At 55.3% G+C, this 27,634-nt stretch overlaps 11 protein-coding genes across 11 annotated transcripts; 5 read left to right on the forward strand and 6 right to left on the reverse strand.

Annotated features, from left to right (window-relative positions):
- Positions 1 to 4,341: 4,341 nt before the first annotated feature.
- CDEST_04452 (uncharacterized protein) lies at positions 4,342 to 5,507 on the forward strand (the record flags this gene model as incomplete). The annotated part of the gene is made up of 2 exons (XM_062920611.1): positions 4,342 to 4,348; positions 4,395 to 5,507. 2 exons carry the CDS (start codon positions 4,342 to 4,344, stop codon positions 5,504 to 5,506), a joined length of 1,119 nt encoding a protein of 372 aa, XP_062776662.1. The 3' UTR covers position 5,507.
- A 1-nt stretch (position 5,508) lies between these two features.
- CDEST_04453 (Putative zn(2)Cys(6) fungal-type DNA-binding domain-containing protein) lies at positions 5,509 to 8,634 on the reverse strand. Its single transcript, XM_062920612.1, has 5 exons — positions 8,008 to 8,634; positions 7,302 to 7,850; positions 6,904 to 7,229; positions 6,462 to 6,824; positions 5,509 to 6,413 (listed from the first exon to the last, which is right to left on the reverse strand). Exons 1-5 carry the CDS (start codon positions 8,311 to 8,313, stop codon positions 5,840 to 5,842), a joined length of 2,118 nt encoding a protein of 705 aa, XP_062776663.1. The 5' UTR covers positions 8,314 to 8,634; the 3' UTR covers positions 5,509 to 5,839.
- Positions 8,635 to 9,790: 1,156 nt separating this feature from the next.
- On the reverse strand, positions 9,791 to 12,361 carry CDEST_04454 (uncharacterized protein; the record flags this gene model as incomplete). The annotated part of the gene is made up of 8 exons (XM_062920613.1): positions 9,791 to 10,327; positions 10,380 to 10,593; positions 10,669 to 10,824; positions 10,878 to 11,096; positions 11,148 to 11,280; positions 11,333 to 12,045; positions 12,111 to 12,193; positions 12,275 to 12,361. 8 exons carry the CDS (start codon positions 12,359 to 12,361, stop codon positions 9,791 to 9,793), a joined length of 2,142 nt encoding a protein of 713 aa, XP_062776664.1.
- A 408-nt stretch (positions 12,362 to 12,769) lies between these two features.
- On the reverse strand, positions 12,770 to 13,922 carry CDEST_04455 (Putative nitrilase/cyanide hydratase, carbon-nitrogen hydrolase; the record flags this gene model as incomplete). Its single annotated transcript, XM_062920614.1, has 3 exons — positions 12,770 to 13,435; positions 13,502 to 13,679; positions 13,765 to 13,922. 3 exons carry the CDS (start codon positions 13,920 to 13,922, stop codon positions 12,770 to 12,772), a joined length of 1,002 nt encoding a protein of 333 aa, XP_062776665.1.
- Positions 13,923 to 14,155: 233 nt separating this feature from the next.
- Positions 14,156 to 16,198, forward strand: CDEST_04456 (Putative aliphatic aldoxime/phenylacetaldoxime dehydratase). The gene has a single exon (XM_062920615.1). It carries the CDS (start codon positions 14,823 to 14,825, stop codon positions 15,939 to 15,941), a length of 1,119 nt encoding a protein of 372 aa, XP_062776666.1. The 5' UTR covers positions 14,156 to 14,822; the 3' UTR covers positions 15,942 to 16,198.
- A 6-nt stretch (positions 16,199 to 16,204) lies between these two features.
- On the reverse strand, positions 16,205 to 16,654 carry CDEST_04457 (uncharacterized protein; the record flags this gene model as incomplete). Its single annotated transcript, XM_062920616.1, has 2 exons — positions 16,205 to 16,462; positions 16,487 to 16,654. The coding sequence occupies 2 exons, from the start codon at positions 16,652 to 16,654 to the stop codon at positions 16,205 to 16,207; spliced, it is 426 nt and encodes a 141-aa protein (XP_062776667.1).
- A 3,036-nt stretch (positions 16,655 to 19,690) lies between these two features.
- CDEST_04458 (Putative alpha carbonic anhydrase domain, carbonic anhydrase, alpha-class) lies at positions 19,691 to 21,034 on the forward strand. Its single transcript, XM_062920617.1, has 2 exons — positions 19,691 to 19,956; positions 20,035 to 21,034. The coding sequence occupies exons 1-2, from the start codon at positions 19,785 to 19,787 to the stop codon at positions 20,679 to 20,681; spliced, it is 819 nt and encodes a 272-aa protein (XP_062776668.1). The 5' UTR covers positions 19,691 to 19,784; the 3' UTR covers positions 20,682 to 21,034.
- A 465-nt stretch (positions 21,035 to 21,499) lies between these two features.
- Positions 21,500 to 24,131, forward strand: CDEST_04459 (uncharacterized protein). Its single transcript, XM_062920618.1, has one exon. It carries the CDS (start codon positions 22,575 to 22,577, stop codon positions 23,796 to 23,798), a length of 1,224 nt encoding a protein of 407 aa, XP_062776669.1. The 5' UTR covers positions 21,500 to 22,574; the 3' UTR covers positions 23,799 to 24,131.
- A 345-nt stretch (positions 24,132 to 24,476) lies between these two features.
- Positions 24,477 to 25,274, reverse strand: CDEST_04460 (uncharacterized protein; the record flags this gene model as incomplete). Its single annotated transcript, XM_062920619.1, has 1 exon — positions 24,477 to 25,274. One exon carries the CDS (start codon positions 25,272 to 25,274, stop codon positions 24,477 to 24,479), a length of 798 nt encoding a protein of 265 aa, XP_062776670.1.
- A 533-nt stretch (positions 25,275 to 25,807) lies between these two features.
- CDEST_04461 (uncharacterized protein) lies at positions 25,808 to 25,996 on the forward strand (the record flags this gene model as incomplete). The annotated part of the gene is made up of 1 exon (XM_062920620.1): positions 25,808 to 25,996. The coding sequence occupies one exon, from the start codon at positions 25,808 to 25,810 to the stop codon at positions 25,994 to 25,996; it is 189 nt and encodes a 62-aa protein (XP_062776671.1).
- A 1,139-nt stretch (positions 25,997 to 27,135) lies between these two features.
- Positions 27,136 to 27,522, reverse strand: CDEST_04462 (uncharacterized protein; the record flags this gene model as incomplete). The annotated part of the gene is made up of 1 exon (XM_062920621.1): positions 27,136 to 27,522. One exon carries the CDS (start codon positions 27,520 to 27,522, stop codon positions 27,136 to 27,138), a length of 387 nt encoding a protein of 128 aa, XP_062776672.1.
- Positions 27,523 to 27,634: the final 112 nt, after the last annotated feature.

Raw genomic sequence — 27,634 nt, forward strand, 5'->3', positions numbered from 1 at the left:
CTATAGACCGGCGTTCTGGAGACATCGATGAATGTTATGTCGGCATATCTTTGTGCCTTCCCCCCCCGGTCTCGGGACTATCAAGAGGCCGATTGCGTGTGACCTCTTGATCCTGCCGGTTGACCTTGGCGTTTGCGGGAAAACACAACCTCCTCGTCCCTCTTTTCCTTTCCAGGGTGACGGCTTTTGGATGCAGCATATGTAGACTAGTTGGTTTCAGATCGTTCTGTGGTTTTGAAGCAACTATACTCTTCTTATGAGGAGGACCTACAGTCACAGCTACATAACAGACCTGCCAATAACTTGTATGTACCCTTTCATTCAACTTGCTTCTTCTCACTTGTAGTTCGTGCTCAGTCTTACATACAAATTGAATCATGTGAGAGCTTTCAGTGAAAGAAACTAATTTTGTAGCAAATAGTATTTCGAGGGTGTGGCTGTGTGGCGAAGCAACTGAGAATGGCGAGTCGCGTCAAATTAACAAGAGGATCCGTCAACACAACCTTATTTAAACATGCTTGTCTACGACAACTTGAACCCTAGGCTGGCGCCTTTTGACCAGGCGGAAAACATCTCCCCGAGAGGCGGTGGTGGTGTAAGCCAGGCGCCGTGTTCATGTTGACACAGCAGACTCGGACCGGACTCGTGGAGAACAGAGGGCGGATTTACGCCCGTCATTCCTACGGAAGACGAGAAACATGAATCACCATTTCCCCTTGTTCGACAGCGGATTCGAGATACGTGCGGGCGGGGGGAGGACAAGGCGGTCGACCACCACCGGTCGTGGTCCGTAGGCATCCCACCGACGCCAAGGAGCCTGGGGCAAGCTTCAGATACAATGGGATTGTCGAGCCAGGAGAGGGAACTGTTCAGGGACATGACCAGGATCATAAGTGGGAAGAGTCACGGAGACTTCCTATGGCACTTGAGTAGTTCAGCCTTGGTTTCCGAAAGCGACATCAACACCTTCGAGTCTGCCCCTGGCCCGTCGGCATGGTGGAAGGGGTCTCTCGTTAAACCGACTTATATACCCTTGGGATGTTCTTCCCAACTTCTTGAACTTGTCCGTGAACCATTCGCATCCATCATACATACACGAAAAACACCTCACGCTTCTCCCTGTAACTCCATCATCATGGCAAAACTCACGCCCCTGACCTTCACCCTTTTCTTTCTCCATGGCACCTACGCCATCCCAACCCCTTCTCAGCCCATCTGCCGCGGCGTAGACATCACAGCAACCTCCCCGAACCCTTCCCTCAACCTTATCGACCGCTCGACGCCCTTATCCCCCCGCGCCCCACCCGCCTCCTTCACGGCAAATCCGTCTATCGGCCACGGTGGCTCCTCCTTCCGGGACTCGGCTCACTTCCGCGCAGGGTTCAAATCCATACCACGAAATCCACATATGGATCCACAATATGGATCCATGTCCATTCCATTCCATTCCACGTAGGCTTCAGCCTTTCCATATTCACGCCACAGAACCCCTTCCATATGTTCCATATGTGGAAATTGTGGAAAGGATTGAAGATTTAGGTGGGGGCTGAAAAAACCTGGATTTCCTTGTGAAATAGCGCATACCCCAAGTACTTTCTATCGCCAACGACAACGCAATAGCAACAATTTTCCACCCCGTTTTACCCGTACACGAAGTTCAAACAAGTCTATTCTAGGGGGGTTACTACTACTCACGCCCTTATTTCCCCAAATCGAAATGGCCGCCCTCCATCCTACCAAGTCAACCACACCCGTTCCAGAACGTACAGAAGAAGACAATCAACGACTCTTTCAGCTCTACAAAGGCTGGACCTTGACGGAGAGAGACGGCCAAGTGCGTCAATGGGTATATCAGTTCGGCTACGATATCCAGCATGCCCAGAAAGGGGAACGCCGATGGGTGTGTTGCCTTTGCATCAAGCAAAAGCGGCCGAGGCCAAAGAGTTATGCCATCAAAGGGTTGCAGAATGCGGAGGGTCACCTGTACGCGGACCACAATGGCATTATGGATCCGACAGGCAAGAGGCAAAAGCCTGCCAAGGCATCTGAGAAAGCACATCAGTCCATTGCAACAATTCTACAGTTGAACCCGAAGGAGCCGAAGGAACAAGATTTGATCAATACCTTGATCAAACGTTTTGACAAAACTGTATTCCAGCAGAAACTTGTCAACTGGATTGTCAATTCTAACCAATCCTTCTCGATCGTTAACGATCAAGATCTTCGAGACATCTTCAACTACCTCAATCCATCGGTGGAGATCACAAAAGCCAACATTACTGACGTGACCGTGCGTGCCATCGCAGAGCGAGAATTTACTAACAACATGGAAAGAGTGAAGGACGCTTTGCGAAAGAGTCCGGGACAGATCCATATCCAGTACGATGGCTGGAAGTCTGGTAACCGACACGCCTTATACGGCATCACATGTGTTTTTCGGGATTCAAACAATCGGCCACAGAAGTGTGTCCTCGGACTGCCTGAGCTTACAGAGAGGCACACAGGCGAGAATATCGCCGGGCAGATCATCGAGATCATTCGAGAGTACGAGATCAGCGATAAAGTCGGATATTTCACACTGGATAATGCCGGTAACAATAAAACTTCGATGGGGGAGCTTGGATTAGAATTCGGCTTCGAGTGGGAGAAGCGATGGGTTCGCTGCGTTGGTCACGTTGTCAACATAGTAGTGAAACAGATGCTGTATGGCAAGAACCCGGATGCTTTCGAGAAAGAGGTCTTCGAAGGACTTCATACGGCAGCGAAGGAGCATGAAGTCTGGAGGAGGCGAGGCTCTGTTGGAAAATGGCATAACTTTGCTGTTGTAGGTGGCTGAATCCCCGGCTTTATTTGTTATACTCACGAATACCTAGGAGGTGAGCAGATCGGACACGTGGACCGATATGCTCAAGAAGGTACAGGCTATCGAGAGCCAACTCTCTGATGACGCTCAGCTCAAGAAACACCGTCCAGTTGGAGTTGTGGTCGACAATGCTACCCGGTGGCTTTCTCAATTCTCGATGATTGAGCGCGCTCTCGTCTTAAGGCCATTTTATAATTCTTTTGTCCAGAGAGCGTCAAACGAGTGGGAGAAGGTCAACTTGACGAGAGCTGGCCACATCAAAAAGGGCTCCAAGCTGCCCTTCTTCCTGAAGGAAGAGAATCACATGACACCTGATGATTGGCATGTGCTCGGGACTCTTTACGACATTTTGCTTGACTTCCAGCTGGTTGTGAGAGGCCTTGAGGGTGATGGGCAGGGAAAACACCGGAGAAAGGTCGAGGAAAACGAGATCGACCCTCCACTGTCTGGTAAGCCTTAATTATACTTCTCAAAAGCGGCCCGATTCTTATTCTAACAGCTGATTTGTACAGGAACAAGCTGGGATCTTATTCACGCGTATGAATTTCTTCTCGAAACCCTCGAATCCGCGAAAAGAGCAGTCGCCAATTTTCCGGACGGCCATCACCTCGCTGTCAACATCAATCTGGGCTGGCTCAAATTGAACGAATACTACGAGCATCTGAACGATAGCCCCTTGATCTATGGCGCCGCAGTTCTTCATCCTGCCTACCGGTGGGCACTGTTTGACGATTTGTGGGGAGACGACGACGAAAGACAGTTATGGATTACCAAGGCGAAGGAGATGGTCCAGGATCTCTGGGAGAGAGAGTATAGGGACCTGGAGGTCGATGACCCAGAGATTGAGTTGCCTGCCAATAAGCGGCTGAAGACCTCAAGAAACAAGTTCACAGCGTGGCGCACAAAGAAGCGAGGACTGACGGCCGGGGGGGTTTCTGTTACCGAGTCGCCAATTCAATCCCCTGCTCAATCGCCTAGGTCCTCAGTTGGCGGTCTGGATCTTGATGAATACGGGCAGTGGCAGCGTGATATCGAGGATGCTGATGCTTCTGTCACAGATCCCTACGAATACTGGCACATGAGGCGGCTTAAATACCCCCGGTTGTCTAGGATGGCCTTGGATCTGCTTACTGTGCCACCAATGTCAGCCGAGTGCGAGAGGTTATTCTCGACCACTGGCCGCATGGTGACCAAGAGCCGCAATAGGCTAGATGCCAGCACAATTGGGCTTTGTCAGACACTACGGAGTTGGTTGCGTGCCGGTTTGATCGGGTCGCTAGATAGGATTCTGATGGACGAGTGACAATAACATCGACGTCACCAAGGCATGGATGCGGCCCACTAATTACCATTGTTAGACAAAGTAGGTTTCCATTCCACCCATTCCACAATATGGATCCATTTCCATAATGGATCCATTTCCACCCATTCCACATCGAAGTTATTAGTCAGCATCCATATCCACGCCATATTCACGAATGTGTCGTGGAGTGTCGTGGATTTGAACCCTGCTTCCGCGTCTACGCCTCAGACCTCTCCGCCGCCGACCGCGCCCTGCCGCTACTCGAAGGCGCATATGCTTGCTTCGTCGACGCCCTCGGCTGGCGCTCCACAGGTCTATCCTACAACGACGACTACAACGCCGATGGGCCCTGGACCAAGCTCAACGTCTACAGCGTCGACAGCCTTCCCGGCGCTGCCGGCGTCATGCGCTCCGACGCCGCCACGGGAATGGCCTGGCTCGAGGTCGCGAACCCTCACCTTGCCACCTCCGTCACGGTCCACGAGTTCGGCCACGGCTTGCACTACCACCAGCAGACGTGGGTGCACCAAGGCCGGACCGGCGCGTGGTGGGAGACGCTGGCCAACTGGGTGTCAGACACGTTCCTGACCTCGCCGCTGTGCGCCGCCGCCCGAAGCGCCAACGGGCAAGCCACGCCCTCGACAAGCGAGATTAACGTCGTCAAGACCATCGGCGACTCCTTCCAGGTCATAGTCGACGGCACCGCCGGCAGTGGCAACTACTACCAGGCGTGGCCGTTCTTCACTTACATCACCAACAACCCGGACGGCTTCGCCGGCCTCGGCCGCGACGTGATGCGTCAGCTGATGGTGCGGTACAGTCCCAACTCCAACGAGACGCCGCTGCACACCCTCCAGCGCGTCTCCACGGGCGCCTCGGTTGCCAAAATCGTTGGCAAGTACTGGGCGCGCATGGCGTACCTCGACATCGGCCACCAGCAGGCACAGTCTGTCTTCTTCAGCCAGCGGGGGCACGTCAACTTCGCCAACGTCGACTCAGCGGGTACCGGCAACTACCGCGTCAAGTCTGACAGGAGACCGCGGTACATGGGTGCCAGCGTGATCCCGCTCAAGAACCCTTCCGGCACGGTGAGTGTCAAGATCACGACGAGCGGACAGCTAACATCGCACCTGGTCGTGCGGAACACTGGGAGCGGCGCCGTGAGGTATATTGAGTTGGTCAACGGCGCTGGAAGCGTGAGTGTTGCTGGCGGCGAGGAGGCAAGCCTTGTTGTCGCGAACACGCCGGCCAACCTGGTGCTGTTTGATCCGTTTGCCTTGTCGGACGAGGTCAACACGGGCGTTGACTACTCCTTCACTCTGTCTGGGGCGACGGCTTAGCTGGCAGATGGATGGATGATGGGTACGCAAGTGTTCGCGGTGTATTGTATATACTTCTTGTACATGACTTCTTTTCGGTGGTTGCATATTGACATCAAAGCGTTGACATCGACGACTTCGTCCAGTGAATCTGGGAAACTCTATGACAGTTGGCTATTTGGGGTTCTGTGTCCAGCCTGGTAACCCATGAGGAGCGAAGATACGCGGTAGAAGTCCATTTCGGGACCCGAACTCATGACATTGGCAAAGCCAGAAGGTCAAATGCAACGATGATGTTCAAATACGACGACTCCAAGGCGTGGCCGGATAGACGTCCAATCGACGAGATCCATATCAAGGACCTTTGCCGCCACTGACAGCCCACTTCTCGACCAGAGCCCAAAGTTCGGCGCCGCTTTCCCTGGCCCCTCCTTCACTCTGGTCGTCATCTGCCAGAAGCGCTTTGATTTCTTCGCGATCCGGCACGGCGTAGCTTGGGGGCCTCGTCTCGCTCTCCTGGATCGCCAACTTCACCCAGGGGTCAAGATACTGCTTCGCTTCGGCGGGTATATCCAACTTCATCGCCCACGCCATGGCTTGAAGCGCCTGCAGAAGGTACATGGACATGCGAACAACACGGGCAGAGAGGCCGCCGATGATGCAGAGGCGCGTGAACAGGTCACTCGTGGCGGCGTGGTTGTCGTTGAGAAACGGCATCAGGTTTTGCGTAGCCACAAAGACTTGGCGGGTAATGTAGGAGTGGGTGATGTATCGTTGTAAGTATGCTTCTGCAATGGTCGTGTCGGATATGCAGTGCTGCAGGCAGAGAGATTTCACGGTAGTGGTAGGTGTCGTAAAGGGGGTATCGAACTTTGTTGATGGGTGGAGGGACTGCAGAAGAACGTATGCCATTTCGTTCTCGTGCATCCTGGACAAGGTTAGGAAACATTGCCGGTCTTGGGGCGAGTTTGCTTACCTGAGGAAGCAGGTCGCGGGAGTGAAGTTAATTTCGACATGGAAACGGGTGGGCAAGGCCTCCCTAAACTCCTGTAACCTGCAATACCAGTGCTTCTTCCTCCTGACGTCTTCTATGCTGCCCTTTATGGTGCTGCCGGAAGTGAGGTACTGCATGATGTCGTATTGTAAACAGGCGAGGTTTGACACGACAGTGGCCATGCCCGGCACGATGGGTATCTGATTCGTTGATGCCAGGTGCGGCCGTCCGAGGACATCAATGTTGCCTCTTGGCTCGATGGCGTCTCTGCCGTGGTTGTCGAATAATCTTGGTATTGAAGGTGGGGGGATATCGGCGACTGTGTTGTAGAAATACGAGATTCGACTATGAGCAAGAATTAGCATCTGATGTGACAGGAAGGAAGCTTTGAGGGGGAGGTGTCAAGTGTTGAAGAGCGTATCACCTTTCCATGAAGAAGATGGCCCATACCGCCCTTGAAATGCACAACATCTCGACAGCATCGGCCGGGTCGTCTTTGTTGAGCATGGCGAACCGCCGCTCGGGTTTGAATCGCTTGTACCGCTCCCAGGCCATGAAGCGGTACATCTTGGCGCCGGACTCGTCTCCAGCGATGCTGGCCGACCAGTCGACGAGTACGAGTGCCAGAATGGTGGGTATTGTGGCGCGTCCATGACTTTTTTCCAGCAGCTGCATAACCTCCTCCCGGAACAGTCTGGCGAGGTCTCTGCCAGTGACGGCACTGAACTGTTTAGCGCTCTCGAGGAATGGCTGGCGAATGAACACAGGCGGTCAGCGTGTCCAAGGCGAAGATAGGACAGATGAGGACTGTTGCGGACTCACTGCGCGAACTGCACAAATAGCATTGACGAGGACGGGCGAGCACCACTTGGCTTGCTTGATGCTGCCGGCTCGCATGTCGTCGACAAACACGGTTTGCTCGATGGCCGGGAAACAGCTCACGTTGTCCCAGATGAAGAAGTCGGCGATGAGCTCCGACACTAGACCATCGTCTACCACGGTGGTCCATGGTTTGGCGGGCACGCGGATGGGGCTGTTCTCGAGGGCTTTTTCGTTGATCTTGGCCAGTCTCGAGTCGTGTAACCGATCATTCGTCGATAGCGTGGGGAGCAGAATTTCTGCCTGGCGGATGGACTCCAAAACTCTGAGGGGATCGCCCGAGACTCGGATGCGGCGGAAAATTTCCTTTGCCTCGTCCTCGGTCTTGGTGCAGACCATGCGGAAGAGGTCTCTGTACTGTGCGTTTTCCACCTCCAAGACGTTGGCCTTGCGTTTGAGGGCGAGACTCACCGTCTCGCCCTGGTTCGCCTCGTAGTGGCAGTCGACGCCTCGCTTGGAGCAGTGCTGGCATTTCGGGCGTTGGCCATCGCACTGGATAGGGGGGAAGAGAGAGACGAAAAAAGTCAGCCTGGGAGGTGGGTAACGTGCATGTAAGAGTCTGTAGGGGGCGTGGGATGGGAATACATGGCAACTCTTTCTCCTTCTTTCTGTCCCTCTGTCTCCCTCTCTCGCGTGGTTGTTATCTCACCTTGGCCTTTCTCCGTCGACAGTTGTCGCAAGCAACGGCAATGACCTGTCGCTTGGACGCAATTGCACGCGGCTTCGGGTCATCTGAGGACTCAACGCTCTGACTCCTGGCCTCGGTGTTCGAAGCCTTGCTCGAGGACTCATCGCTGTTGGTCGCCTGTCCTCCCGTTCCACGTGCAGAGGCGGAGGGTTGCTGGGCCGCCGCCGCAGCTGCTGCTGCGGTTGCGGGTGTAGGAGGGAGAGAACCGGAGGGCTGGGCACTGGGCGCGGGAAGAATAATGCGGCGACGCTTCGACGAGTGCGACATGAAGGTTAGGAGGGGATTCGCCAGGCGTGGTGGTGTTGTGATTTGAAAGGGGAAAACCACTTTTGATTTTGCTTTTGCTTTCGTTTTCGTTATTTGGCCATGTACGGTACGGGTGTGGATATGTATGTGTGGCTTTGTTCCGTCGAGTTTCTTACGAGCGTGGTGTTGGTTGGTTTAACGGCACATACAGGAAGAATTCTAGTTCCCTCCCCCCGTGGCTCTCTTGCTCGGTATCTCTCTCCTCAAAAAGGCATGGGGTCAGTGGGATGTAAGTGATTAGATTGGCATAAGCTGGATGACTGTATGGGTGGCTGACTGCCTAGGTCGAGTGCGGATGCTGTTGCTGTGCTGGGGAGGGCAACAAACAAGAGGGCAAACAAGCGGTGCGGTGTGATGTGGTGCTTTCTTCACTGCTTCACTGGGGCTTCCTTCCTTCCTTGCTTCCTTACTTCCTTCCTTCTTTCGTCCACCGCTGAACCCTCGATCTCGATCGGTGGGTCCCCTAGTCAGAAACCCGTCACGTGGGGCTGTTGAGGGGGCTCCCATCATTGGTCGCGCGGCACCTTCCGACCAATGGGAGCATGTCGGAGCTCGCTCCTACAGTCGGGGTGGAGTCTAGACCACCCCTCCGCCGACGGATGGGAAAGAGCAGAATAGCGAGGGAAAAGGGGCATGGGAAAGTGGAAAGTGCCGGTGGAGCTGCATGCGAAACAGACTTTGGGGAGAAAAACACAACAAGACAGGGAACCGGAAGGGAAAACGAAAGGAAAAAATAGACCCGACGGATAACGTAGGATGGGGAAGCAAAGCGATTAAAATCATCTAGGGAAAGAAAATTGAGTGCAGCACGGTGACGGAGGAGAGGTGTGCTACATTCTCCCATCCAAACCCGATAGACCTGGCTGGGCCCTCATCCGACCACGTCCCCGGCTTACTAGTGGCTGGCTCTCAGTCTGCCTGCATGCCACAACATGATCGGAACTAATTTGATTCCACATACATAACATAGTCAGAATCAGACTGGTGAATGAATGCAAAGCGGGATGTGCGTATATGTGTGTGTGTGTGTGTGGTGTGTGCTTGTGTGCGTGTGTGTTCTTGTACTTTCTATTGATGGGAGAAGAGTGTGTGGATTTTCCTTCCTCCTCTGTGTGACATGCGTGGATGGAAACACCGTGTGTAATCATTGTGTCGTCCCAGGGAGGTGCGATGGGAGTTCGTTCTTCCCTCAACCACCAACACCAACCGCCGGAATAGCCCGGGGTACTGTCTCGTCAATGCCTTTGTACCTTGTGCCGTGACCCGTGTCGTGTACCTTGTCCCTTGTACCAGCGTACAATAGGTATAGTACCTACCTAGGGAGGCAGCTACCTATGGAGCAGCTGGTGTCAGTTTCATCTCGGCTCTCTCTCTTCCTTCGTGCCTTTCTCCTTGCTTTCCGCCATCGCCTCGTTATCTCAAACTTCACTATTGCCGCCTATTCTGCGACGCCGTTCAGCACATCGTAGCCACTTTCCGCCAACCACTCTTTGACGAGCCCATCCGTGTACTGATCCGGCGTTGCAACGTCGAACAAGAATGCCAACGTGTCGCTCTCAACAACCCCCCGACCACCCATGCCACCACCACCACCACTACCACCATCACCACTGCTGCTGCAGTTCCCTTGACCCCTTGACGAGCCAAATGACCCCCCTGACACCCCTGCAACCGCTCCATCGGGTATGTCGAAATCTGCCGGTGCCCCAGCCGCTGTCTCGGCTCTGAGGCCGCTCCGGTCCTGCAGTTGTGAGACATCTTCACACTGATACCACTCGCGAGCCAATAGCCGCACCGCTCGCAACGCCCGCTCGCTCCACGCCCACCATGCCGTCCTGAGATCTCGCAGCGCGTCGATGCACGTCTGCAAGTGCCTGATCGCCTGCTGCCTGTTCGGGTTCGTCGGGCGCGCGTCGATAAGGTGGATGACGGTCGCCGAGAAGCAGAGGTGAACCGCCGCGATGGGGATGCGCCGCTGCAAGGCCTGTCAGTGTCCACACCAAATTTGTCTTCGGAACTGATCTCACGAGTGTGTATTGTTGTTTGTACACTCTCAGCAGCCTCGCAATCTCCGCCGCCGAGTCACGACATGTTGCCATGTGCCGGTTCGCATATTCGTCGCCTTCGTCGTCTTCGTCGCCGATATTCTCCAGTGATGCGTCGACACCAACAACCAACCGCCGCTTCCTCTTGTGTACGAGCGGTCTGTGGAGGAGAATGAGATGCGCGTGGTACTGTATGCTGCATAAGTTAATTGAGTCAGCCAAATAACGACAAATGAGAGTCCGTCTACGGCTTGCGCGGCCGCCAACCTACTGAAACAGACACACGTGAGGAAGCATCGGCGTCTTGATCGAGGCCGGCAGCCGCAGGTAGCTCGGCAGCTCCCTATAATGTGTGCGTAGTTCCACGTCTGTTTTGCTGACAATGTCTTCCATTTCTGGAATGGCCAGTTTACGGTTTGCTGCGTAACTACCTTTTTGTCAGCCTGAAAGCTGCCAGTCGCGACCAAGGGTCTCTCATACATCTCGTCCATCGATTCGCACGCAATCGTCATGATCTCCGATAAATGGCACGCTGTCGACGATATGTGCGAATGAATGCCTAACGACTTTTCGCCGCCGAGCGAGTCGGAGCCTGGCAGCCAGGGAGTGAACTCTTCAACGGTGTCGATGCTGGGTTTCGGGCATGATATGGTCGATTTTGGCGTGCTGCTTGGCCGGCCCAGGCCGATGGCGAACAGTCTTTGCGAGTTGTCAGCGTCTTGTCGACAAACAGAACAAGCGTCTGCTTACTTGTCGACGACGTAGCATCCCCACCACGTTACTTTCCTTGCTTCAGCCTCTTCCTCCGACACCAAGCCAGCAGTTGTCCACTTGGAACCGTCGAGATGCAGGCCGAGGTTGTGTGCCATTCTTGTTGCGTTGCCTGGTTCTTGGTCAACGGGACGTCGTCTCCACATTGGCTAAATCATCCTCACCTGAATACAGCCATCCCAGCGCCTCCTTGCCGTCCGACATGATTCGCAAAGCCAAGAGGCATGCAGACTGAACAGTCGTAATAGAAGGCGCCTCACTTTCATACAGGAGCAGTATCTTGGCTTGCTCGCAAAACGCATCCCCGGCGGTACTCGGCTCATCGGCCACAGACCTCAGCTCAATACGGTCAGAGTACCGCGCCGCGATGGCGAAGATGGAGCACAACAGGAGCGGCGAGCAGTATTTCCCATCGTTTTCGCCCCGAAAGCTTTTGAGAAACGCGCTCTTGTGGATCACGTAGTTCCATGGGTTCTGCCATCGCCAGTAGAGCTCAAGCAGGTGCTCCTGCAGCTCACTGGAGACGCTCACGATTTTTCCGAGTTGAGCCGCAGCGGCCAGGCCTTGTCTTCGGACTCTGAGCGACGGCTCGTGGGGATTGGTATCGCAGAGGGGCTCCCGGACGAGGTTGTACGAACTTTGCGATCCAAAGTAGTGCAGTTGGCCATCGTCTATGACGTTAAGGCGACCGACCAGGCCGGTGAGGTCCGAAAGAGGGCTTTGTTCATCGTCTTCGCCGGTGCTTTCAGCCTGATCGGCGTCTTGAGTGTTTGGGTTGCTCTGAGTTGATGCCGGTTGAGAGCCTAGCGATACTACCTGAGCCTCCAGGTGTCGGATCCGGGTCTGCAGGGACTCGACATATTTCTTGCTGGGCGGTCTGACATCACACAAATCGTTAAAACTGAGAGCTCGTCTTCTCAACCGGTTACCGGTGGACGTTACCGTCGTTTATTGTCCGCGTGCTGAAACTCACACTCGGTCCCTTTCCTCACACACGAGCCACAGACAGGCTGCTGGCCATCGCACTATCATCTCAAGTCAGCCACGCCGCTAACCCATCTTCAAGCAAACGAGAGAATTCTGGGTAGAAGAAACCGGCGGCTTACTCGCATGCGCCTCTGACGGCACGCAAGACAAGCGATCGAGACGCGTTGTCTCTTTGCGCCCTCTCGCAGCGCGGCGGAGCTCGACATTGTCTATTCAACTAACTCCCTTGATGAGTAGAGCTTCAAGAGGACTAGGGAGACGTGTTATAAAACAAAGACGAGAGATAAGAGTAGCAAAGATCCGGTAGGGGCGTTTTTATTCTGGCAATGTCCTTGGCATAATAACCACCTGGTGATGTGGAAGCTGGAGTTTCGACATTACACACTACTACCACCGAAGTGACTATGGAACAACCCCGCACTCGCTCTATCGTAGAACCTGCGCTCAGCTATCAACCCTGATCAGAAGACGCTCCCGATGATCTGCTTGGACAAACTCAAAGCCAATGCACGACCCAGCTAGCGCAACCCTCGTTCCCCCGGCATCATCAAGGATCCCTGGTCCCTTCCTCCACCCAATCCATACCGTCGACACCCCCATCATCGGCTACCTACTCAGGGCTCAGCCGCGTAGAAGACTGGACGCGCAGGATACTTGTTCACGCGCAAGCTCAGCTGGTCAGGCCGGCAATAGTGTCCGACGATATCCAGGTTCTGCTTGGCTTTGGTCTTTTCGGCCAGGTCGACGTCAGCATATAGGATACACTCTTCCCCCGGCGGAGGCCGTTTGACGAGCTCCTCGCCCCAAGGGGAATAAATCATACTGAAGCCGCCGCCGTCGCCCGGCGTGCTGTTAGCGTAACCGAACTCGTCGATGCGGCACTTCTTCTTGGATTCCTCGCTGACGACTTGCGTGCAGACCATGACGAAGCACGCACCCTCGAGCGCGACAATTTGCGAGAATCGCAAGCTCATCTCGTCCGATATGTGGCCCGGCCAGTCCGGGTCCCGCTCGCCGTCCTTGTTGGTTGGGTGCGGCCAAATGACTGGCCAGCTGGAGACGTGCAAATCGACGTTCTGCTCGTACTCGTAATACCGGAGGAGCGTTTGCGTGTGCTCCCAGCAGTTGAGCCCGCCAATCTTGACGGACGGGTAGAGGGTGCTGGGCGCAACGGTCTGGAGGGACTCGCCCTGACCGTCACCCCAGTATGCGCGCTCGACGTGCGTAGGCTTGATCTTGCGGCGGTGGTGGACGATGACGCCGTTCTCGTCGATGAAGGACTGACAGATCAGCCGATCAGAAATCAGAGACAGGGCCAAGGAAGAGAGAACGCTACTAATGCTTACCTGGGCGATGTACAGGGTGTTCTTGAAGCGCTCGCTGTAGCCGAGCACGACGAAGACCTTAGCCTCCTTGACGGCGGCGCAGATGCGCCTCATCTCGTCCGAGTCCTTTACGAGAGAGTTGCGGAAGTATTCGTCCATGAAGGTCGCGTTGTCCGTCGGGGACTTAGCCCAGATGCTCCTTTCCCCGCGCGAATCAGCTCACTAATCTGATAATTCGAGCACAAGCACGAGTCCAAGAGACTTTCGGATGGAAGTCAACTTACCATGGATATCCGGGGATGAAGACTTCGGGAAATCCAACGACGTTGGCGCCCTGCTTGGCGGCCTCCTCGATGAGGGTGATGGACTTGGTGACGCCGCCCTCGAGGTCTTGCCAGACCGGCTCCGCCTGGATGGCTGCGATTTTGAGCTTGGGGGCCATGGTCGCTTTTGTAATGGAGCAAATGCTAGTAGTTGATGATGAATGATAGGTCTTGACGTCTTTTAGGTGTCTTGTTGGGATTTCATCTGAACAAGTCTCAATAGCTTCCATCGAGGACGGCTTCCTCGTCTTAAATACGACACGATGCTTATTTCTCCGCATTCTAAGCGAACTTGGCTGCAGAAGATATGTGACGCCGACGTCGTACTGCACATCATCCGGACGAGCATTATCCTATCGACTGCCTGCCCTCTTTCACGTTGGAGATCTTCCTCTGGCGTGCTATCGCCGCCGTCCCTTGATAGCCATTCCATATCTCACCCTCAACTCTCAAACAGCATCGGCTGAGCATTACCCTATCCTCCATCGTCAGTTCACCCCATTTCACCCCTGTCTATCAAGGCCGGGATAAGATTGGACATCAAATCCGGGGTAGCTCGGTGAAAGGGGAGGGGAGGGGGCGGATCCGCGTGGCGAGCGGGGTCACGGCCGGCCGGTTGAGCATTATCCTATCTCGCCATCCATGACCGCCTCGTAATCGTCCGTGATTGCCGTCTACGAGTGTGAAGTCGGCCCAGCACACGAAGGTTTCAGGTTGCTTAGCTAGCAAGTCTCACGAGACCGAAATCCGTCTGATCCGCCGTCTCCGCCATCTCCGCCAAAGTCTTTCGTCCCAACGTTCAGTAGGCCCAACTTCATATGCAGGGCACGAAGCAATCTGGTTAGCTAGCGCTTCCAGGATATCCAGACAACAAGGTGCGGAATAGGAACGTCCGCAACCAAGATGTCCTTCACTACAAAAGCGAGCGAGGTACCACGAGCCAGCTGGGGCTTCAACTGCGCCATTTCTTGTCGCCGACAACGTCTTGACTCTTGATTAAGTCGCCGCCAGATGCCATCATGGAGCTCGAATCCGCCATCCCGGAATGGCTTCAAACGGACCGCACAGTTCCAGCCAAGACGCCCCCAAACTTCTCGCCCCCCTTCGAGCTATACACGTCGCGGTTCCCGAAGAATATCAAAGACGTCGTCATGGCCGTCATCGGCGCCCAGTATCCATCTGCGGAGGCAAACGACGGCAAGGCCCTCGCGACGATATCCGCCTTCGTCACCGCGGACGCCGTCGACCCGGGCTCGCGCCCCGCGTTCCACGAAGTCGCCGCCGTGACGGACAACCGCGGCTTCCACAACGTCGCCGTCTTGGCGTACTGGCCCAGCAGGCCGTCCTATGACGGCTGGCGTGCGAAGAGTGGCTTCGGTGAGTGGTGGGCCGGGCTGGGGCCGGGGGAGGAGAGCCCGCGCAACGGATGGTTTCTCGAAGTGTTTCTCCCGACCGTCGACCGTTTCGAGACGGTGTTCTCTACGGCGACCCCGGAAGGTGCGGCGCATATGCGGGAGAGTTCGAGCGGTCCGATCCGAGAGCATGTGTACTGGGGAAGCATGCGGGATCGGCTCCCCATATCTCAAACGGATGAGCTCCTTGGCGAGGAGACACAAAAAGCCCGCGAAGGGGCATCTTCAAATGAAGACACTGGCTCGAGGCAACGGGTCCGCGTGCCCGGCAGGAAAAACCTCGCCGTGATCCGGTCCGGGCAGGACTGGTCGGCCGCACCGCCCGAGGAACGCCAGCTCTACCTCGACTCGATGCACCCGCCGCTGGTTAAGGGGATGGAGTACCTCCGCGACCACGGCGACGAGGTCGGCTGCTTCAGCTGCCGGTTCATGGAGATTGTCGACGGCGCCGCGCCGGCGAAGGAGGAGGTCGTCGGCGCCGGCGGCAGCGGGACGGACCGGACGTTCGGGCTGGCGTACTTTGACAGCCTTGTGTCTCTGGAGAACTGGAGCCGGGGCCACCGGACGCATCTCGCCATCTTTGGCGAGTTTGCGAGGTATGCCAAGAGGCTCGGGGACAGGATGGGCCTGAGGCTGTTTCACGAGGTGCTGGTGCTCGAGGCGGAGCAGCAGGTCTTTGAGTACGTTGGCTGCCATGGGGGGACGGGTATGCTGAGATCGTTGTGAGTGACTTTCGTGGCACTTGTGCTGATGGACTTGGAGCTGTCCGTGGATGTAGAGGAAAACAATAGGTCGACCCAAGCGACGGTTTTTCCGTAGTAATGTAATTACTATGAAGCAAGCGCCATTCCTTAGGTCCTCAGCCCATTCGAGTTTGATTTAATAGATTCTGGTGCAACTCTGCTCTGAAAGCTGTCATATGTTGTATCGTTTGATGGCTTCCCACACCATTACGCTCTAGTTCCTAACCAGCTGCAACATCCCAACGACTACTGTTCATCAAAAATCACACGGAAGCTGTCGGTGGCCCTGGCGATTTCGACACTGCCCCTCGTCTGCGGCGCCGTGACGATGTCGTACAGGCGGGCGCCGCTGCCCGAGTTGACCGTGAGCTTGATCTTGCGCCTCGAGTTGGCGGCGTCGGTGTTATACCAGTTGAACCGGTAACGGCCGTTGTTCAGGTTGTTGACCGCGACCTGGAAGCTGATGGTGGCGAGGTCGACGGCCGTGGCGGGCCAGGACGTGGTCTAGTCGTAGAGGGCCCTGGCCACGAGGACGGAGGAGGCGACGTCGTCGGCTGGGGCGCGGGCGTCGACGGCGACGGAGTTAGAATCGACGCCGCGGATCACGAGAGACTCATCGGTTTGGTCGGCTCCGGAGAGGGAGGTTGGTACGGCGGTGACCAGAGAGAGGAGGCCGAGGATGGCGGAAGCGCGCATTTTCGATGTTGATTGGGGGGAGAGGAAGGTGGAATGTGAAGACGATTCGGTGATTATGAGGGTAGGCGAGAAGATGGACGCTCAACGAAGGGAATGAGGTGATGTTATACAAAAACAGACGCTTGTGCTGCTTCTCCTATGCCTGAACAATCTCCCCCCCCCCCCAAAGGGCCTACATTATCCCCGTCAAGCTGCTTAACCGCGCGGGAGATCTGGCCACTATCACGGATGAAAAGATGGCCCCTCATGGCTAGTTGCCCCGAAAGTCATGATACCACCCCATCACAAGGGACACAGTGACTGGTTCCATGGTTCGGCATGGAGACGGGGCAAGGGACAACGCCGGGGTTGATACTCCCGGGTGTTGGCGAATTTCCATCTCCCAATGGCGTTATCGGAGAATGGCCTGTTTATGAGTGATCATACGACCTGCTCGTTAAAGTAAGTGGGTTTCGAACTGATGAACAGCTCAAGAAGAAATAACCATGAAGATCATCCTGGGGCGGAGGGGAAGTATTGCTTAGGTCATGTCGCGGTAGACTTCCGGCACCAAATGCTCCCGAGGGGACGACCGTGCAAACAGCTGACAGACGTCTGGCGGAGAAGCGGCGGAGGAAGTGCGGAGGAAGGCAAGCCCTTCAAGGTCCTTGGTCTGTCTATGTGGTGAAGTCAGGCTGGTTGGCACAAGGAAGACGGTGTTGGATGATGGTAGACGAAGGGGTTGTTCCTCTCGGTGACGCTCTACCATATATCTTATTCAGGCTGGAGGAAGATTGGTTTGATAGACGCCGCCAAAGGTGTTACTAAAGTGTCCTTCTGACGCGTGTTTTGGTCTTGAATAGACATCAAGCCTGCCAACATGTCATCAAGGGGTCGGTTCACTCGACATTGTTGCGAAGCCAAATTTCGGCCACAGAAACAGCGAGGGTGGCGTGAGGGACAGGACACATATCACCAGGTTTTTTTGATCGCCTACTTGCGATGTTTTTTTTCGACTTGCTTTCGAAGCTTTTTTCAAAGCAGCTACTGTAGGGTATAAGTCTAGTCTGAGAGAGTGCGGGGCCGGCTTCTCAATGTCCGAGGTCTAGGCGGCACTGAACATTCGGGGCCATGGAAACGCGATTCCTTTTCTCCAGAAGGCAATGGTTTGTAAACCACTGTTTATACCCTATTTACCAAAGCCAGGCCTATTTTAGATTTCCATTACCAGCTGATTCTGCCGGCTTGCATTATTGTAGACTCAGGTTTAGGGAACACGTTGAATCCTGCAATAGACACGCTGGCATGTCTGTTGACAGGAGCCATGTACAGTCCCGAGGCTCTTGGCGTCCCAATCATCTGTTGACACAAGATAGACAGAGACTTTTCAACTAGAATTGAATTTCACTTTAGTCCTCAGATTTTCAATACTTTTCATCATACCCCTCTAACTTTAGTGTTTTACCCTCTCGACGAACTATTCATCAACATTGACAGTCTTACCTCTCCGGCAGCGAGCCACAGTGGGCTTGAAGCTTAGATGCCAGACGCACAGTGAACTCGACCTAGAAAGCTTTGGTTTGCAATCCGGGGATTGCCACTCGGCGTGATGATGTTGGTAAAAACCGCATTTAATGACAGACAACAACTTCAGCATTCAACTTTACCCTCCTACGAGTTGCATCTTCAGAAGTAGCGCAAGCATAGTACTCCATGCAGGTTGAGAACAACGCACTCATCAATTTCTAGGCTCCTAAGAGCTAGTCTCACTCTCAAACTCCCATGTGTTGCTTTTTATCGCTGTAGCTCTTGGCAACGAGGGATCCACGAATCGATTCACAACCGGCCGTTAATCCAGCCGCCTACTACCCCAACGGTTGTTCCAAAGTCCCGGCGGTGTAGAGCACCCAAGAGTCTAGACAAGCTTGGCCCGGAGGAGGACGGATCAAGGCAACGGCAGATGATCGAGCTATGCCACGGGTGATGGATTCTGGACTTTGACTTCATCTATTCCGGAGAAATGCCACACTGGGAGCCACACTGAGATACGTAGTCAAGGCAGTCTCTTTTCAGATCACTAATAAGTATAACATGAAGAAAGACACAGTAAAAAAAAACTTAGTATCAACATCAGAGAAAATGCCACACGGACCATAGTACATCCCGCCACCGGCCGATGAGCCAGAGCTCCGACTCCTCCTCGATTTGGGATTCTTTGGCCAATTGCACGAGCTTCCCCGCGCCCCCCAGAGTCTTGGGAGAAAGACAAACCCGTTCGAGGAGGCGTCAGCCAAGCCACGCGACGCTGCACGACGGGGCATTCCGCCAAGGAGGATTCTGGGAAGGGAATCGAGAAGAACCACGGGTTATTTGCTGAAGCATCTCATGGGGACCAACCACCGCATACCAAAATTGCCAGTCATCTGACGCGACTCGTCCAATGTCTGCTCCGAGCTCTCCCAGGTAAACCCTCTTCAAAAGTTATAAGTCGCTCTCGGGACCAGCGGACAAATCGTCGTACAAATCGGCGGGAGCACTGGTAATAAGAAGGCGGATGTTTTTCGCTGAGAAATTGAGAGAAAATGAGAGAAAAAGCGAGAGAGAGAGAAAGAGAGAGAGATTGCAGCAAACGAATAAGAGAAGCAGAGTTCATGCGGTCACTCCGGTCGAGGTGAGGCGCTCGCCGCCCGCGTCCTCCCGGCCAGCTCCCTGCGTCAAGCGGCTCAGAAGGAGCCCGCAGCCCCCAAGGGTTCAAAAGACGAATGGAATATGCGGGGGTTATCCTCACGTTGCTTTTTTTTTGGGTTTTGTTAGCAGGGCTTGGCTCACTGGCTCTGATGTGCGATCTCGAATGCAATTTTGGGCTCGCCGATGGTAGGGAATGAGTCGTCGGGACGAAGCTGCTCGCGAAGACGTAAACGACTCAAGCGTTATCGTTCCCGCGGGCGGCTGGACGAGGTCCCCTTTCTGGCCAGACCATGGTCCGATGTTCTGGACTATAAAGTGACGCTGAGATCCTCGCGGTACCTTCGTGATGAAAGGGACATCGGCGCCGAACTTTGCCCAAAATCATCTCCCGACACGCTCGTCGTCTCCTTTCTTCGCTCCAAAAGACCTGCTCTGCCATCACATAAAATCTTAAACCGTCGTCATGATCGCAGAACAACTTTTCGGCGTCTTGCTATTGGCGGCTCGCGCCCTTGCCTGCGCCAGTCACGAGAACCATTACAACTTGGCCGACAGGAAGCGCGGCACTGAGGAGGCGGAGCCCAAAGCCGACTGGGCGTACGAAGCTTCTTTCAACTGGGGTCGCATCAACCCGAGTGAGTCCATAGTCTTTTTTTTTTTTGGCTTCTCCGAGTGTTTATGTTTCCCGTATGACTGACCCAGTCCGCTGCTAGATTATACTTTGTGCCAAACAGGAACGCAGCAGTCGCCCATCGCGCTGAGCCTCAACAACGGCCTGGCTCTGAACCACATCCTCCGGTTCAACTACCCGAATCAGACGGCCGGCAACTTCTTCAACTGGGGCTACGGCCCGGCCTTCACCCTGACGCATCCCGAGGGGGTCTACACGGGCAACCCGTCCTTCACGTACGACAACACCACGCTCTACCTCAAGGGGTGGCACATCCACGCGCCGGCGGACCACTCGGTCAACGGCGCCCGGTCCAAGGCGGAGCTGCACCTCGTCCACGGCGACGACCAGGGCCGCGAGAGGGCGGTGTTGGCGATCCTGCTCAACCCGGGCAACGCCAACAGCACCTTCTTCGACCAGCTCCCGCCCATGATCGGCTTCAACGACGTCGGCACCGAGGTGCCTGTTACCTTGGACCTCGGCAAGTCGCTCAACAGCGTCGATCTGTTCAACGAGTTCTGGACATACCAGGGCAGCTTGACGAGCCCGCCGTGCACCGAGGGGATCCGCTGGTTCGTGGCGCGGCAGCAGTTGTTCACGGGTGTCGAGCAGATGAGGGCCATCCTCGGGGCGAGCACATATAGCGCGAGGGCGGAGCAGGAGGTCTGGCAGCACCGTATCAACGAGTAGGAAGGCATCAGCACGGGCACGTTTTTTCCATTTTTTATTTTTTATTTTTTTCGTCGCTCTGGGAGAGGGGGGAGGCTGGATGGCAGCGGGCTTTTGGGACGAGGATATGTGGCCAAGGCCCTTGGCGAGGAGGGGATTACACATCGGTCTTGGTGAGGACGAGAATGGCCTGGCAGGGTGAGATATGGCTTTCTGGGGGGGGATTGGCGCCCTTTATTTTTCTTTTTCCGAATGATAGCTACAGCGTTTGATACCAGCTAGACAGACTTCTTTTTGTTGGGTGGGGAGGGGTTTAAGAATAAGACCTGGTTCTCGAACGGTTCGGCCGCGTTGGACAGGACGTTTTGACTTTAGCTTATCCCCTCTGCGTCTGGGAGATCCGAACACACCACAGTCGACATATCTTCCGTCCTGGTGACAGCTCCGATCCACCATATCTGGCGGAAATTGACCTGATTGTTTCTTCCCCCCCCTCCCCTGATGGCCGCCCACCTCTGCCCTGTTACCGGGGTTTGAGGGTTGATCCGAAAGAACAAAAAGCGCCTCATGGAAGGTTTTTTTGTTCATGAGTCGCGGCGGACCCCCCGGGGAGCCTCACCTTGCTCGATGAACGGATACTTGAACGCCAAGGCACGCGTGCAATTGCTTCTTCAGGCTCTGCCTTGGTCCACATCGCCCCAGTTGTTCGTCGATGGCGGTGGCGTCTCCGCGCAACTCATCCCCCGGGGGAACCTTCGTCCGGCGAGCTCGCGGTTCGAGCCGATCGAGCGAGCAGCTCTCCCCTCTCTCTCTTTCTCTCTATCTCCCCGCTTCTTCTTCTTCTCCTCTCGTCTCCCTCTCTCTCTCTTCGGCAGGGTTAAGCTTCGTAACCTTACTCAAGTAGTGGCTCGAAACCCCGCCTTCTGGAGCGCAGATTCCAGCAAGCCCATCAACCCAGCCAGGAACTGGGACCAATCGTCAATGAAACTAGAAAAGTCAAAAGTGGTGTCGGGTCCAGCGAACATGCCTCCCATGCTTCCCCCCAATCTCTCCAGAAACTCTACTCTGTATTGCCGAGTCGAAGCCCGATTCTCTTCCTCATGCTCTCCCTAACAACAACAACAACGACCACAACACCCATGGGTCATGGGCCCGGAAGCGGATTAACCACAGTCAATTGTTTCAAGTAGAAACGCGCAGCCGACTGACGGGGCGAGATCGGGAGATGCCCTTGTCTTTTGCCGGTCTTTGCCGATTCGCACACTGTCTATCTTCTGAATCCTAACATACCCACGTCGAGTGTCGATCACCCCCCAGCACAGCCCTGTCAAGCGCAATCACCGTGGCTGAGGAGCAGGCCGAGAGACCTTGGCCATTGGGATGAACCACCGCTGTTGGTCCGTTCCCTGGCCCGCTCTAGCTTGGCAGATGCACTTTTATATAATTAGCACCGGACGGACAAGTGTGCCAGTGACCCGTCCCTCTCTGTCTCCGGGGGTCTCTGGCCTGGAGTGGATAACGGATTTGGCTGCAGTTGTGGAGTTGCAATAGCGCAGACTTTTTGCAGGAGGGGAAAACGACAATCACGGAATATGACGGATGCTGTTGACGTAGCTGTTTCGTTGAATTAGATAGATGCGGTGCCCTCTCTCTCCTGCCGAGGACGGGGGGGCCGCGTGGTCACTCGTCCTTCGTCTATCTTGTCTTGGATCGAGTTGGGCTCATCTCCGGCCAGTCCATAATTCGAAAGAGGTGTCCTGCCATCCATCCCTCTCGCTTCTCCCAATTGCCGTTGATGCGTCTGTGTGAGTGCTAGAGAGCTGCTGAAAGAGAAAAAGAAAAGAGAAAAAGAGAGAGAAAGAGAGAAGTCGACGAAACGAGATCACAACTCGAAATCTGAACCTCCCGATCCCAATGCGCTCCCACTCTGCTTCCGCCTTCGGGCTCCTTGCCGGTATGCTACTAGCAGCTGCCGGTCCGGCCGCCGCCCGGCCGGATATCTATGCCCGGTCACAACAGATACGACGACAGAACGCCCAAGACTGCCTGGAGGACTTGGAGGACATCCTGGACAACGCGCCAACGACGTCCATGTCATGGGGCGCCACCGCCTGCGACTACACTTCGACGCTCTCGGGCGCCGAGCTCACGGCCACCTACGCCTCCTTCAGGAACCGCATGTCCTCCTGGTACACCGATGACCTCGACGACATCACCAAGCTCGAGGCCAGCTGCACCCAATACGCCTCCCTCTTCAGCCAGATTAGGTACTGCTACGTGACCGGGCCCGTCCCGACCGTCGCCACTTCCACGACGGCGTCGTCGACGGCTGTGATTAGGACGACGACCAGCACGAGCACTGGGGGGGGCGTCTCGACGGCAACGGTGACGACTACGGCGACCCCCGACGGTGGTAGCGGGCTGGACGACGGCGCGAAGGCCGGCCTCGCCATCGGTATCATCATCGCCGTCCTCCTGCTCATGTTTTTGGGGTACAAGGTGTTCATGAAGTACCGCGAGAAGCGACTGGACGCCGCCGCCGCCGCCGCCACCGCTGCGGCAGCCACGACAAACGGGAACGTCGGGCCGGAGATGGGAGGTGCGGCCGCCGCAGGTGCAATGGGAGCGGCGGCGTTGGCGGCGGCGAAGTCAAGAGACGAAGGCAACTCGGTCCACGCATACAAGTCGGAACTCGGCGGCCAATCGCGGCCCATGTACGAGCTGGACCCGAGCTCGATATCGGAGCTCGACCCGGGAGCGGCCGTCGCGGTGCCGAGGACGACCGGCGTCCACCGGCACTTCGCCGAGCTCGACCCGACCCAGATCAGCGAGCTGCCGGCGGACAACTACGACCCGACGCTCAACGCGAACTCGTCTTCCACCTCCTCGCCGCCGCCCGCGTACGTGTCGCCCGTGACGGAGACGGGAACCCACAGCACGCTCTACTCGGTCGTCTCGCCCGTGTCACCCGACTCGGAGGCCGCGCGGTCGCGTCAAGGGCTGGGCATCTCCACCATCTCGGAGGCGGAGGGCTCACCAGGCGCCGACGGCCACGCCGAGGCGACGCCCTCGGGATGGACGAGCCAGAATACCGTACAGCAGGGATTCGGGCGCGGCTGGATGCCCAAGACGGGATGAGAGGCTCTAGGGACGAACGGGTGGGTGAGTGAGTGAGTAGCGGGCGGGACAAGAAGAGATTGGAACACTGTACAAGTGACGGGTTACGGACGGCGAGGAAGGGGCAGTCATTTTATGCTTTTCTTTTGGAATCATCAACCAGTAAAGCGGTCAGCCCGGCTGTCTTCTTGGGTCCGGCATAACGGATAGCCGATGACCCCGGCGCCTCTCCCCGACGAACCGAGGCCTGTTCCTCAAAACTGTTATCCTTATGGTAGTCATGATTAACTACGTGTAGCTTTAGATACCCTTCTGACGTAAGAAAGAAACATGCGTCAATCATATATTTGTTAGACTTCAGCTTCTGCTGTGCGTGTGTTCCTTGGGCTTGACGGTTACATGAAAGACTTGGGAAGCCAGAGCATGTGGCTAATAACATACAGAGCTCTGAAGGCCGGAAACCCGTGATCTATGCTAACATCCGCTGAAGGTTTCTGGGATCTTGATGGAAAACGCCTTCCGGCGACGACAATGGCCAAAGCTGTAAGCCCCCAGGAACAATGTAGGGCAAAAATGATGATAATTGTAGTGTAAGGTTAACCTCAACAACCTCCCTGTAGCAATTTCTTCCTGTATGGATACCCCCGTTTGTCAATTACCCGCAGGATTTCATGATCCTACGGCACTCTGACATCCACTCTAAGCGCCCTCTGCATCGTCCCCCTGCTCCGTCGCAACTCTGACGGCCTTCGCCTCCTCGAGGCACTCCTCCTTGCGATACTGCTGCAAATCAGGCCAGCCGTGGCGCCGGTAAACCCCCTGGAGCGCCGGGATTGGGTTTCTCGTCATCTCGGTTTCCGAATCCAAGACCTCATACTCGCTGCACGGCACCCAGCGCAGCGAGCGGTACTGGGCCTTGAGCACCTTGAAGAAGTCGACGACGGACCAGGCGGCGCCGTCGGCACGCCACTCTGCGTCTTCGTCGTCGTCACAGTAGTCGTACGGGTCGTCCTCGATGCAGCGGGGTCCGTCGCGGAGCCGGCCGGGACACTCAGGCCAGTAGACGACGCCGAGCTCCGTGTCCAGTAGGAAGACGTGGTTCTCGCTCATCGTCAGCCCGATAACGTGCTCAGGCACATTCTCCATGATGGCGGGGCCCTCGGAGATGGTGCGCAGCTCGTCAATGTCGCTGCCGCCCTCGCGCACCCAGATGCCAGACTGCCGCCAGTCGATCCAGCGGCCGCCAGGGGTGACCTCGGGTATCTCGGTGTCGTCGAGATCGTCTTGGCGGACGTACGGCAGGTGCGAGAGCAGGCTGAGCACCTCGTCCGACTTGCCGAGGTGGCTGAGATCAGAGGCCAACGTTGGCCACCCTCCTGGCGGCGGGTGTACGATGGCCGACTCGGGAAGGTACATCTTGGTCAGGAAGGCGTAGAAGTCGGTCACGGCGGCGACAGTGGCCCCCTGCGAGTACTCGACTTGCTCAAGCGTCGGCATCTCGTCTTCGTGTTGTAGGTTGTGGGTTGTGGTCCAGGGATCGGATCTTCAGCCGCGTGTGCGGTATCTTGCCTCGGCTTTAGAATAAGTTGAGTAGGGTTGTGTCTGCTGACCGAGAAGTGATACAATTGTGATTGAAAAGGGGGGGGGGGAGATGAAAAGAGATGAACAGCGAAGCCGAGAAGACGGCAAACAGGCCGGACGAGGGAAAAGAACTTTGGTGCCACCCGTCTTGGGTAAGCCGCTTAATTAATGTCAGCTTGTCATATTCAGGTATCAACTTTTAACCCCTCCCTCGCTTTGCGCAGGTCCAGATGCTTATGCGACATTTCGTATCTCGCCAGCAAAACAGCCCTCACATGGAATGAAAAAAAGACCAAGGCCTCAGCTACAACAGACTAAGAGCTTGCCCAAGAATGCGGAAAAAGAGGTGCGTCGCTAATAATGTATCATACAATATATGCTAATCAAGTCTATAGACGCAGATACTGTGTGCTCCAATCCTTGATGGTAACAGTTGAAGAACGCACGCAATGAACAGTCCAACTCCGAATACAGTTGAAGTGGTGGTGGATATGCGAGACGCCGCGGGCTGTGCAGTAGATTTACATTACCAAAAGGATGTGTTCGCCGACATGGTCGGGATGGACTACAATGGCAACAAGGTCGTCGTGCCGTGGGAGGAAGGACAGAAACTCGTCTGTTACGGACGGCCAGTGTAAGACTGCACAAGTTATTCTGAAAACACGTGATGCTTGATAAATACGAAAGACTCTACTACTTGATACTGTTGAGGAGGTCACCTAATTGCATGTTGTACGCCTCTGCATAAGGAATCTGAAAAGTTACGTATGGGTTTGGAAGATGAGAATCATCGGGTGTTACATTGGGCACGACAAGCCAGGCCCTGCAAGTTAAGCTAGACAGCAGTCGGATAACCTCTATTGCTGATATAGGTAGGGAAGGGCGTCCCGGATGGAGCCGGTTGTACACGGCCATCATCCAGTAGTTGCGATACTTGTAACCTTTGCCTCCCCGGATCGTTGTTCAAGGCGCCCATGTTGTCGTGGCTAATATGGTCTGTCTGTGTGTCGCAGGGGAACAGGTTGAGTCACTGAATGTTATGTTGTCGTCTGGGACCCAACAAGGGTCGGTCGTGGCGGGCTTCGAAGTTATTAGCATCCGCCCCCAGGAGGGAGTTATCGTCTGCACCGTGGTTACTAGCAGTGCGTACCGGCGTGTGAAGCTGACCTGGCGTAGTAAGCATCTCCAGGCGCGCTTGGTGTGCTATCTCCTTTGCTGTTATGCCTTGCTTTTCCCAACGCCGCTTGCTCTATCTGCTGGTATACGGCGTCCTCAAGAACCTCCTTGACCATTTCTTTGGTAATTTGCGCAAAGTCGGATGGCAATCTTATGCTGATTCTTGGCTAACCAAGTCTGTAACTCCTTGAGGAAGGATTGGGGGGTAACCTCGAAAGCTAGAACGCAGAGGAAGTGTGCACTGTCGCCACATGAAATATAAATGTCTCTGTGGATTGTTTCAACGTTTTTGTATTGACTTCTTGCTGACCCCTCCTCCAGAGTGACGTTTAGGATCTGGTCGTAGTGTAGAATGCCTACATGCTTCTCATTTCGCAAACCATTCAGTTATCGATGTAAATAAAGCAAGGGAGGGTCAAGAACCCTGAGTCTGAATTCAAAACCACGTGTTCATGCCTATCATGGGTCGTTGGAGTTCCATGCTCCCCTGCCTGCCCTTGAACAACACATAAAAATGCCTAACGCCAGACTCGTTGCGCCATTATCGTTCCCTGACCGACTTCCCCATACACACTTTTTCAGATTTTTCCACAGTCTTTGATCATTTCGACGGCCCGGGTCCGGGGACATCCGTCGGGGTGGACGATGACGTGGCGCACACATAGGTGCTGACTGTAGTCGGCGTCGTCGCGGAGACGTAGATGACTTTGGCAATCTGCGGCCCGATGCCACCCCACCACGGCGCGATCTCCCTCGTCGTGGTGACGTGGTTGCAGCCGTGGCAGTCGATTGGTTTGGGCACCGTCACTGTGCTGCCGTAGACCGTGATGGTGGCCGTCGGCTGGAAGTCGCCTGTGAAGCCGGCGTCGAGTTCGGTGACTGTGAAGGTGCACTCGCCCGACTGTGTCGGGGTGGCGGTCTCGGCCAGCGGGCTTGCGGCGGCGGCGCCTGCGAATGCCACCATGGACAGCTTGACGATGCTGATCATTGTGAGGTTTCGTGGTCGGGCTATATAAGATAGAGGGAGCGATCGATGACCACAATGGGGCATGTATGCGATCTTGGCGGCCGGTACTTATATCATTCTTCAATGCTGGTAA

This window comes from Colletotrichum destructivum, chromosome 3 (genome assembly GCF_034447905.1).
Source record: "Colletotrichum destructivum chromosome 3, complete sequence".
In the NCBI taxonomy this organism is placed as follows: Eukaryota; Fungi; Ascomycota; class Sordariomycetes; order Glomerellales; family Glomerellaceae; genus Colletotrichum; species Colletotrichum destructivum.